The following is a 12,841-nucleotide window of genomic DNA, read 5'->3' on the forward strand; positions in this document are numbered from 1 at the left end:
ATATCACTGTAATATTTGTCACAAATGGAAGGTAATCATTGATTTACTGAAATAAAGTCTGAAATCCCAGGTAGATTAAGAAATACCATCGTTACTAGCAAGAAATATGAGTACGTACATACGAGCTGTAAACAGGAGTCCATTATGTTGCATTCCGCTGCTTGCGCAGTTTTTTGTTTCTTTCTTGAGGTCCAGGGCTGGCACCGATGAATGGGAGTGCTATGTCTGTGATCTTTGTTATCTTTGTCCATATGTCTTGCATTCCGCTGCTCGCGCCGTCGTTTGTTTTTTCTTAAGGTCCAGGGCTGGCACCAACGAGCTCTAGCTCTCTTTCTAGCTCGTTGGCTGGCACCGATGAATGGGAGTGCGGGTATTTTGTTGAACCAAAAATAGCATGATCCCTGGACCAATACATATATATATATATATATATTAAAAGGAAAATAGCATGATTCCTGGACCAATAAATCGTTTAATGAATCAGTTATAGTGCTCTTGAAGTGACAGCCCATCAAATTACATCGAATGAGAAAAATCAATAAAACGACACCAAAGAATTTCAGTGAGCAAAGACATCACAGACGACAGTGTTGGACAAACAAAACACTTACGGAAGCGCTGCGACGTAGCGGAAATAGTTGTAAGGCAGTAAAGTATGTATTCTCTAAAATAAAATATTTCGTATTATTTCTTAATCAACCTGGGATTTGAGACTTTATTTGAGTAAAAACCAAGTACTCTCTTCAATTTGTGACAAATATTACAGTGATATTTCGTGGATCACTAGCGTTCACGTAACCCCCCCACAAGTATATTTACTTTTATAACCTAAAGTAGTGGTCCAGGCACCATTATCCATTGATTATGCCAAGGATCATGGGCTCTGGCCGACGTTATCAACCACGGCAAAAGAAAAAAGGCTAAAGAGGCCCGCGAAGTGTCATGGCGTCGGATGGTAACCTTACACTTCCTCAATTCCTCCTTTAATCTCAAAGCTTATGGCAAGAAATAAAGGTCATTTATTAGCTTTAACATATTTTTGCACATCTAGGCCAATCTCCATCATGAGAACAGTGGCCCCTTTGGGGCCACACTCCTTTCAAGCGGCTCTTTTCTATCGCCGCGGCGCATACTGTCCGCATGGCAAGGAAAAAAAGTGTAGCCATATCAAACCAACAAGCAACAGTTGGCAGCATTGCTATTCTACTCAGCTCTACTTACGGTACCTCAACGCTACTAGTGGAAACCTAAGTATTAAAGGAGAGTCACTTCGTGCGCACCACAGTGTAGCCTCGTGTTACTAACATTGCGGAGTAGCCTTTAGAGCTTTGCCAAATAAGGTTTGCACAACAAAATTTAACATTGCTAGTTCTAGGGTTAAAGAAATTAAAAGGTATAAAGTTAAAAATTTTAGACTTACCTCATCATGGCCTTCACTCTCATTATCACTCTCTGCAATGTCGTCATCATCACTTTCACACTCGCTCCAACCATCCGATGTATCAGAGTCAAGGGAAGTACACAGATACATTTGCCTTGCTCCACAATCCCCAGCAGACCTATCTTCCACACATTCAGATTCGAACATTACAACAAAACTATCATCGCTGTCTACTGAACATTCTGACAAAAATCTATTTCTGCAGCCTGAAATATCTGAAATGTCACCACAGGAACTTGAAACACTAATACAGTCCAAATTAGATGAAAAATCGAGCAAGAGATTTGGAGTAACTAGTGGTTCATCACACTGAGATTGATTCTGCAAATTTTTGGTTCCAATAGAACCTTCACCATTGCTCTCTGTGACAACGCAAGAGTTACCCTTCACACAAGATTCAGGAATGTTCTTTGTTAAAGTTATCGGAACGTTCAGCCTGGCAGATACCAAATCCTCACGATTAACAGTACCACAACAAACAACTCCTTTATGCTTGGAACGCCAATTAGTACACACATCTGCACCACCCGTGTGAGAGCTAAATTGGTACATATTTTTGTAGTCACGATCTCTCCTTCCTTTGTGAATTTCTCTTATCTTTGAATGAAAACCTTTAGACAAACGCTTAAACTTTCTTCCGAATGGCGGTGCATCAGAGAGATCGACTATGCGTGTAGATTTCAAGCTAATGTAACAGTCTCCAACCTTAGAACTTCCTTGATCAGAATTTTGACGTTTAGAAAAACACTCAATTTTATTACCATGTCCTTTTGAACCAACAACACGACTCTTTCGGTTGAATGCAGGATAAACTGTATTAAAGTGCTTGTATTGACAACTGTGATTAGTATTCTGCAATGGTTGCCGAAAATTATGATCGACAGACTCCTGCCTTGTCCTCCAACTACCTGTCTCACTGGCAGGCCAATATGATGACTCTTGACCCTTAATGCTTTCAGTCATTTTCTTAACATGCTGTGGAGAGTAATTAAAATTTGGCAACTGCTTACATGACGGTTCAGATTTAGAAGTAGGCCTACAAGAAGACTGCGATTCCTTGTATTTATGTTTACTCATTGTCTGCGTGTACTTTGATGAGGTATTAAACACAGGCAAATGACTAGGCCTAGCGTGCTCCAAAGCAATTTGATTTCTGGAATGAAATGAAGGTTTCTTTTCCTCTAGATTTCTCATCTTCCTAAGCCTTGGAGAGATCTTATTAAAAATGGTAGACTGCTGAACAGAAGTTTGGCTCTCAGATTTAGTGGTTACAGATTTTGTAACATCTGCATACGACTGTTTTGGTATACTTGTTGATGACAATTCTGGAGTAGACACCAAATTCATAGCTGCAGGATAATCCACTGACACTGATATTTTAGGTGCAGTAACAGTAGATTCCAATACTCCTTTGTACTCATTCAATGAAGACTCCACTACAGTACACTTGCTCTTTAAGTTGGATTTGGACATTGAGTGAATCATTTCTTGTTCTTGCAAAAACTCACAATTTTGGGAAATGACGTATGATGCTATTCCATCCAAAGCTGTCCTGCCTTCTTGACAAAAAGCGTTGAAAAGATTTTGAGAATAGGATGTCTTACTGTACTTGTAATAATGATGGGCACCATTCTGAATGTTAGGTGGTTGGTATGCAGTATCAGCAAGCTGTCGAAAAATTACATCCCAAATCTGGCATGCTTCCCTGTTAACGGAACGAATTTGGCTTTTACTACCAACAAAACCGCCAACAAGTTGCGAGATAGAAATAGCAGGGAAACTATTAAAATGTCCACACATGTCTCTTTTGGCAGAAAACTGTTCACCTTTGACAAGCGTAAAACCATGATCTTTATCGGGAAGCAAATTATTGCTGTACTTGCTGTCTTTCACATCGAGATAGCATTGTGTATCTATTTTATGTCCTGTTATTGGAACACCTTGGAATTCATCTGCCGATGGCATTTTTGACTGCTGAATTTTAGATGACAGCGGGAAAATGTTCTTATTTTCAATGAAAAAACTTACACCAGGGAAATCCATTTCCTTTGTAGGCAATGTAACTTCACAATAAATCTATATGTACATCAATTTACAACAAATTACCTTGCCATATTGATCTAATTGTTTAGGTCTATGGTCATAGTTATAACAATGTTTACTTCGTTATTTGACACGCGCACTGATTGTTTCTGCGATTTCTCATAAAGAAAAATGACTGCGTACCACACCTTCGGTAACTATGCCTGCGCCTGAAAACAAATCGTGAGCCAGGAACTTGCTTCACACTTTTCTTCCTGAATCGTCCAGGGCTAGTATCAGTTACCAAATTTACCAAATATCCACAAGATCTGCACAATATCGTCTTCTTCTCTTCTTCACTTACAAACAAACTACTCGTATTACACACTTTGAGCGCTGATACGTCGGTAGACACCTCCATTTTCGTATATAATTCTGTGAAACTCACAACTGTACTCTTTATTCCTCCATTTTACGGGATTAACAGAATCAGCAGACAGGAATCAGAATGAATAGAAGTTTGACGTCATCATGGCGTATTGCGCATTTTTCTTAGGGACTCAGTTAGTCAAAGTATCATCCTACTGTAGTACACTTCAAGTCTTCGGTCGTGTAAGCTTCAAGTATTTACACCACTCCAAAGTTGTACGGAGTATTAAATATTTGGAAATTGCATCAATAAAATAAGTACTTCACTACGTCCAACTGACTTCCATAAAATAAATGGAATGCCTGAAATTGCATCAGCTGAATGGGTCAAGGAGGGAAATTTGTTGCGTTATTTAGGAGAATGATTTCAATCGAAGACGCCCCGGAGGTCACGTAGCTTGCACGCGGAATGATTTTCTCTAGTTTGATGATCTCGCTTATTGTTATTGGGGTTAAAGGCCATAAGGCTAGGCCCACACGTGACTCTTGGTAAACTGCCAGAGTGTAATGAATAAACAATTAAAATTCGGTGCATTGATGGAAACTTATGTGACTGATGTGGTGACAGGAGAGGAATCGTGGTTGAGAGAAGGGGTGGGTAATGGAGAAGTATTTCCAGAAGGGTACACAGTCTATCGTAGAGACCGAGAAGATAAAAAGGGAGGGCGGGGGGTGTTTATTCTGGTAAAGGAAACTTATTGTTCACGTGAATGGTTTACCGATGAAAGGGATGAAATATTAGGGATAAAATTAGTTTGTGATAATATGAAGGAGGTGGGAATTATAGGAACATACAGGCCTGGAAGAGAGGAAAGAGACATGGAAATATTTGAGAAAATAGTAGATTATACTCATAAAAACAATAATAATGATATGTAGTGATGTGCGCGAGTGATGCCTGGAATCGCGCTACTCGACTCTTTCGAGTCCAGGCTCGGGCTCGTTTCGCTTGCGAAGACTCGATGACAGCATGACGTCACACGTTCGCTCTCTCGCCCGCTGTTAGATGGATGGAGCATATGTACAAGTGGTCGCCGAGGTTTTATGGGATTGCGATGGACCGGTACGATATAAATATTCTTAATGAGTAAGTAAAATAAATAATCTGAATTTGATGATGACTTGCGAAAGATAATACTACAACTATATACGCATAATAAAGTATGAACATATCCGTTCACGGCGTCTCTCACCCATTCCACTGAATATGCCCTATATTCTAATAATGATAGCTTCTCTGGCCTTCAGCCCAACTTGGCAGGTTCGATACTGATTCAGTCCGGTGGTATCTGAAGGTGCTCAGATACGTCACCCTCGTGTCGGTAGAATTGCTGGCACATGAAAGAACTCCTGGGTGAGTAAATTCCGGCACCACGGCATCTCCGAAAACCATAAAAATGTACGTAGTTGGACGTAAAAGTGGTGGTGGTGGTTATTATTATTGTTTAAAGAGGAAGTACAACTAGGCAATCATCCTCTATATAACACTAATCAGAGAGAAAAAAGGAAGGGATCCAACTCATAACATGATTATTATTATTATTATTATTATTATTATTATTATTATTATTATTATTATTATTATTATTATTATTATTATTATTATTATTATTATTATTTAGAAATCACTGTCACGGTGCCCGGCTCCATGTATAAATGGTTAGAGTGTTGGCCTTTGGTCACAGGAGTCCCGGGTTCCATTCCCGGCAGGGTCTGGAATTTTAACCATCATTGGTTAATTTCCCTAGCACGGAGGCTGGGTGTATGTGTTGCTTCATCATCATTTCATCCTCATCACGACGCGCAGGTCGCCTACGGGAGTCAAATCAAAAGACCTGCACCTGGCGAGCCGAACCCGTCTTGGGATCTCCTGGCACTAAAAGCCATACGCCATTTCATTTTTTTCACTGTCACGGCATGCCTACAATCGTCCGAGCGGACACGCGAATAGTTTATACTTACATCATACTTTCGGCAGATATAATGTAGGGTATTAAGATTAGGCGTCCGGAATGTGATGTGTGTACACGAAGCAATCATCAGACAGAACGTCATTCTGTTCTAGCTAAACAATGAACGTAATGAATAAAATAAACCCTCCGTTTTGACGTTTATCATTGCAACACATGACTATGCAAAGGAACAAAACCGAGTGTAGTCTTTAGAAGTTGAGCGAAGGTCGAAGAATAGCGGAGGGATGTAAGCAGTACTTTTTTTTTTTTTTGCTTTACGTCGCACCAACACAGATAGGTCTTACGGCGACGATGGGATAGGAAAGGCCTAGGAAGTGGAAGAAAGCGGCTGTGGCCTTAATTAAGGTATAGCCCCGGCATTTGCCTGGTGTGAAAATGGGAACTCACGGAAAGCCATCTTCAGGGCTGCCGACAGTGGGATTCGAATCCACTATCTCCCGGATGCAAGCTCACAGCCGCGCGCCCCTAACCGAACTGCGTGTTTCTGTGGAGATTTGTAGTGTAGTGTGTTGTGTGAATATGAAGAGGAGAGTGTTGAGACGGACACAAATACCCGAGCCAGGAGAATTAATCAGAAGCGATTAAAATCCCCGAACCGGCCGGGAATCGAACCCGGGACCCTCTGATCCGAAGGCTAGTACTCTGACCATTCAGCAACGAGTTGGACAATAACAATAAGTGACACTACAGCACATGTATGTTTCTGAACGCCGTACACATGTATCTTTGCAATAAATTCTCTGGCAGTAATATTGTCATTATTTCGTACAATATTACTACACGTTTTCCTACAAGGACGTCGCGGGAATAATATTTCATAGCTATCAACAAATCCCTGGTGGCTACTTCTAGGCTCCACAGTAATAAAAGTAATAATATACTAATAATAACAATTATAATAGAACGCTGCCGTTATCGACATTAGAAAAGGTCCCCACCACAGTGTGGAAATTGTCTCTTCGGTCCTATGTGTCTATCTTTCAAGTTGACGGTTTGTTAGTAAGTCATAAATATTATGCTTATAGTGATCATAATTATCGTAACAATCAAATTATTGACGACCGATGACTCAATAAAACCCATCATCAGCAGCAAACATATTCCAACCCACATCACAAAAATATTCTGTGAGTGACCCTGAATGCCGTGCAATCCAGTACAATAGATTATAGTTCTAAGACATGTCCACAGATAGCGACAATAGTATGCTTGGACTCGAGTCTGGAGTCGAGTATACCGATTCTAAGAGCACATTACTCGATTCTACTCGATTCCGTCACTAGCCCATCACTAATGATATGTAATAATTGGGGGAGATCTAAACTTGCCTGAAGTTGAATGGAATGGAGCTGCAAGTGAAGCCCATGAACAGAAACTGGCAAATAAGTTAATTTGGGAGCGTGGATTTACACAAGTAGTACAAGAACCGACTCGTCTCAATAACTTACTAGATGTATTCTTGGTTAAACCATGGGAAATTGTTGATAAAACTGAGATAATTGAAGGAATAGGTGACCATGAGGCTGTAATAATGGATGTAGGACTGGTACGGTACCAAAAAGGCTTAATAAGAGGGTCACACAAGACAAGAAATTGTACAGAAAAACTAAAGTTGATGAATTTGGGACTTACCTTAAATCACAATTCAGTTGTTGGATAAGTGAAGGGAGTAATGTGGATACACTTTGGGCTAAATTTAAAGGAATCATTTGGGAAGGTGAGAAGAGATTTGTACCTATTAAGAAGGGTAAAATGACCTCAGACCCTGTTTATTATACAAGGGAAATAAGAAAATTAAAAAGAAAATGTAGAATAGTAAACAGGAAAATCAAAGAGGACAGGGAGAGTAGAGAAACTAGAAAACACCTAATGAGGGAACTGAATAGAAGGAAAAAGGAAGCAAAACAGAATTATATGAATGGCATACTTCAAGAGGGTAATGACCACAAAGGGAAATGGAAAAAACTGTATTCATATATCAGGAATCAAAAAGGAAAAGGAATCCAAATTCCTACAATGGTGGGAGAAGGGGATGAACACTATTTAACAGATACTGAGAAAACAAACCTATTTATTAGGGAAATCAGAGATTCAGTAGATGATTGTCAGGAGTTGGAAACCGAAACAGAAGATAGACAGGGAGAGACACAGAGGGAAACAAGAAGCTTCACATTCACAAATGATATTTTCAGAGAAATCCAACTGATTCAGCAAGGAAAAGCAGCAGGAAGTGATCAAATTACTGGGGAGGTGTTAAAGACAATGGGGTGGTACATAGTGCCTTATTTAAAATTTCTCTTTGACTATGTCATAAATAATAGTGTAATAGCAGAGGAATGGAAGGAATCTATAATAATACCAATTTATAAAGGAAAGGGTGATAAAAGGAAACGAGAGAACTACAGACCAATCAGCCTGACCAGTATAGTTTGTAAAATACTGGAAAGTTTAATATCAAAGTACATCAGAGGGATATGTGATGATAAAAATTGGTTCAAGAGGAGCCAGTATGGATTTAGAAAGAAATTTTCTTGTGAGGCACAACTGGTGGGATTTCAGCAGGACATATCAGATCAGTTGGATTCAGGAGGCCAGTTAGACTGCATAGCCATAGATCTTTCCAAAGCCTTTGATAGAGTGGAACATGGAATATTATTAAAGAAATTGGAGGGAATAGGATTGGACGTAAGGGTTACACGTTGGATAAAAACATTTCTAAATTCAAGGGTTCAGAAAGTCAAAGTAGGAAATAATGTATCACGGGAAGAGAAAGTTTGGAAGGGAATTGCACAGGGTAGTATAATCGGTCCGTTACTTTTCTTAATATACGTAAATGATTTAGGGAATAATATAACATCAAAAATAAGATTGTACGCAGATGACATAATTGTTTATAGGGCAATAAATAATATTGAGGATTGTTCAGTATTACAAAGGGACCTTGAGAGTATCCAGCAATGGGTTGAAGAGAATAATATGAAGGTTAATGGAGGCAAATCAACTGTTACAACATTTACAAACAGGAGTTTTAAAACTGAATTTGAGTACACTTTGGATGAAGTAGTTATCCCAAAAGATGGCAAGTGCAAATACTTAGCTGTGATATTTGAAAGTAATTTGCACTGGAAGGGTCATGTGGATAACATTATTGGGAAAGCATACAGATTGTTACATGTCATAATGAGGCTACTTAAAGGATGCAACAAAGAATTAAAAGAGAAAAGTACTTAAGTATGGTTCGTCCATTATTGGAATATGCAAACAGTGTTTGGGATCCTCACCAAGAATACCTAATAAAAGAAATCGATAGTGTGCAGAGGAAAGCAGTAAGATTTGTAACAGGGGATTTCAGGAGAAAGGGTAGTGTATCAGAAATGTTAAAGGAACTTGGGTGGGAAACTTTAAGTAAGAGAAGGGAGAAAACTAGACTAATAGGATTATATAGAGCCTATACAGGAGAAGAAGCATGGGGAGATATCCGTGAGAGGCTTCAGTTGGAAAATAATTATATCGGCAGGACTGACCACAAATATAAAATTAGAAGGAATTTTAGTAGAAGCGATTGGGGTAAATTTTCATTCATTGGGAAGGGTGTGAAGGAGTGGAACAGTTTACCAGGGGTAGTGTTTGATCCTTTTCCAAAATCTGTACAGATATTCAAGAAGAGAATAAACAGCAACAGAGAAAATAAATGAAATGTTAGAGGGCATTCAACCAGTGCAGTTTAATGTAAATAAAAATGTTTGTGAATAAATTAATTCCATCCCCTGGTCTACGGAGTTTGGACAGCCAAAGTAGGGGACTGCCTGTAGGGGTGAAGTACAGTGGGGACTTCGAGGGCCCTGGGACCGCTACGGTAGCTGTGAAGGCCCTTCAGGAACTCTGAAAAGTGGTGGCAAAAGGGGCTCTGGTTAAGACACAGCAGGTCGTTATGCTACTTAGGTTCCAGAATGGGTAAAAAAAAAAAAAGTAAACAAATGCAATGTAAAGTTTAATCTTATACCAGTTGTATAGTATCATTTGAAGTAATTCCACATACTGTAAATCAGTTGACTATATTTGTAAGTAGTACAGGAGATATTATAAGTAGAATTTTGTAAACAATATAAATTTATTAAGGATGAGCTGTGTGTTTAATAGAAAAAATTGTTAACATAAATTGTATAATATTGTATTTTGGAAAAATATTCTTCTCTTGTTCATTTAATATCTAGTGCTTGACAATAATGTATTTTAGTGTACCATTTGCCACTGAGGTAGACACCTCATTTGCAAATAAAGAGATTTTGATTTGATTTGATTGACAGTAAATACAGTTGCAGCAAGCAGCGAAAAGTGTACCACGGCAATTGCTGCCGCAGGATGCCACACGGCGGCAGCAATTGCAGTTGTAGCACAGTTGCTGCAGAGCAAGGATCCTCATCCCCCTGTGGGTGGGGGACGCGGACGAAGAATACACCCACGGTATCCCTTGCCTGTCGTAAGGGGCGACCAAGGGATGATCAAATTAGAACCATGAGACTACTTGTGATTAGTACCACCACGCGGGGAACACCATGGGTCGCTTTCACTTGCACGTAGTACCACTATGTTAGGTACCAAATAGGTTTGTGGTTAGTAGCAATAGAGTGCATTGCCGGTTTCTACAGAATGGCCTACCTGTGATTCGTACCCCTATATGAGCAACACCATGGAATGAGCGACCCCATGGTTCTGCCATGCCTGTGCTTAGTACCCACTATGTGAGGAACACCACGGGATAGTGAGGGTCCCTGTGGTTAGTACACTTACTGTATGTGAGGAACGCCACAAGTTTGCGTTGCCTATAAATAGCGCTGCAGTGTGCGAAACACCATAGGTCTGTGTTACATGCGCGAATTTCATTACCTGTGAGTAGTACCATAATGTGTGGAATACCGTGAGTCTACGCTGCTTTTGATTAATAGTGCAACATGACAAAGAGCATGGTTCTACTTTCCTAGTGATAAGTACCATTATGAGGGGCTGATGACCTGGCTTTTGGACCCGTTTCGACTACAGGCATCATCGATTCAGTATTGTGCTTTAGACGCAGTCCCTTGGTCAGTAATACTATTATTTAACGCTAGTTTCTGGGAATATGGGACATTGCAGGTAGGATCCACTGATTGTTTTAACTTCATATCAATCCATTCATTCTTCGTCCTCACGTTTTCAAATCTGGTCAGTGGAGGATTCTGGATTTTTAAATTGTCATAACATTTCATCTCATTAGGGTCCGATGACATAGATGTTAGGCCCCTTTAAACAACAAGCATCATCATCATCAGAATCTTCATCTGTTGTTCCCAAAGATCTAGTTCAGTTATGAATCTTGCAATTGTACAACTGAGGCGGCGTTCACAAAAAAAGAAAGTGGTAGATTCATCCTACTATCAGTGAAAGGTCAATGAAGGGTAAATTTTTCCTCATTCATGAGAACCTGAAGCTTTACCCAGACAATTTTTTTAAATAATACCGAATGTCACTGAACTCTTTTCACGGTCTATAGTCAGTTATAAGTGGCGAAATATCGTCGTCATTGCTGTTCAATATAATGATATACAGTCTTGTACTACAAAATAAACATGTAACTTTCCTGAACAGGAAGTCAGGGGCCCATTTTCTATTATTGCAGGGGGGGGGGGGGTGAGCATCTTAGTGCCGCTACTGCGCGTATTGTACAAACATGGGTACTTCTCCACTTCCAGAATGACATGTTCACTGTCCACATACTTCACATTTCATAAATGTACTAGTGTTATATACGTAAAGAACGAAAATGAAATACGCAGTAAATACCGTCTCGTGTGGCCACTGTCCAACAGCTTATGCAGTGAAAGAAATGGGCTCTGGCCTATCCCTTCAACAGCAAGACCTTGAACTGCATCCGGCGAACTGCATTTACTGGCAAGTATGGCCCATCACATTGCAATACATGGTGCGCATTTTTTCTCCTGCATTTGCTGCTGACTTCCAACAGCATTAACTGCTCGTGTGGCTGTAGCCTAAGTGGCTGCCTAAATATTGTATTCTAATATGGTCGGTAAAATTCGTCTTCATTCTTAACCGTCCTGATTCCGTAGCGCAACGGTTAGGGCCGCTTCACACTAGGTGACAGGAATCGGCTACAGAGTAGCTCAGGTGAATTCCGTGTCGCTGTGCGGTAGCTGGCCGCGCTACTCAGCCACCTTCCCCGGCCTAGTGACAGTTTTTATAATGAGTTCTCAGGCAGAGGAGTGTCTCTTGCTGTTCTTATTATTGTCAAAAAGAAAGAATTGAAGCTTCGCAGGTTTCATTCACAATCTATGATGATGATCGTTTGGAAAAGGGACTTTTCTATAAACTATCCCATGATTTATGTGATAATGATACCAAGTTTTTTTTTATAGTTACCGGTACTTCACTTTTCTCTATAGCCTACCGAGAAGACGATATTATAGTTGTTCGTACAGGCTCATTTTGAAAATTGTTGGTTGATTCCCTTCAACCTTCATTTTAAAAGTAAAATCAAGAATGCTCGCAACAAGGTGCCTTAAATATTGATCTCTCCACAACTTAATTAATAATAAAAAATTTCCTGCCTGCCCTTGTATTGGCAAAATCTTCTCCGTTATCTTTCTATTCTGCCTGACTTTTTCCCAATCAACTGAGATTGGTATCTGACCCAATTTTACAGAGCGACATATTTACTATTGCGTGTGGTGTGTATAGATGAACAAAAGCACCCAGTCCCCGAGGCAGTGGCATTAACCATACAAGATGAAAATGCCCAACCGAGCAAATGGCCATGCAGTTTGAGCCACGGAGCTATCATATTGCGTTCGGGAGGTAGTGCGTTCGAACTCCACTATAGGCAGTCCTGAAGAAGGTTTTCCGTGGTTTCCCATTTCCACACCAGGCAAGTGCTAGGGCTGTACTTTAATTAAGGGTACAGTTGCTTCCTTCCCACTCGTAT

The 12,841-nt window shown here is 40.0% G+C and overlaps 1 protein-coding gene across 1 annotated transcript in view; it reads right to left on the reverse strand.

The window, feature by feature from the left end:
• Nucleotides 1-3,974, reverse strand: part of PPP1R15 (Protein phosphatase 1 regulatory subunit 15) — a 51,713-nt gene extending 47,739 nt beyond the window's left edge. The window contains exon 1 of the mRNA XM_067134904.2: nt 1,421-3,974. Coding sequence (XP_066991005.2) covers nt 1,421-3,484 — 2,064 coding nt within the window. The 5' untranslated portion in view covers nt 3,485-3,974. The remainder of the gene's footprint in view (nt 1-1,420) is intronic.
• Between the last annotated feature and the right edge of the window lie 8,867 nt (nt 3,975-12,841).

The sequence above is a fragment of the Anabrus simplex genome, chromosome 1, assembly GCF_040414725.1.
Source record: "Anabrus simplex isolate iqAnaSimp1 chromosome 1, ASM4041472v1, whole genome shotgun sequence".
NCBI classification, from domain to species: Eukaryota; Metazoa; Arthropoda; class Insecta; order Orthoptera; family Tettigoniidae; genus Anabrus; species Anabrus simplex.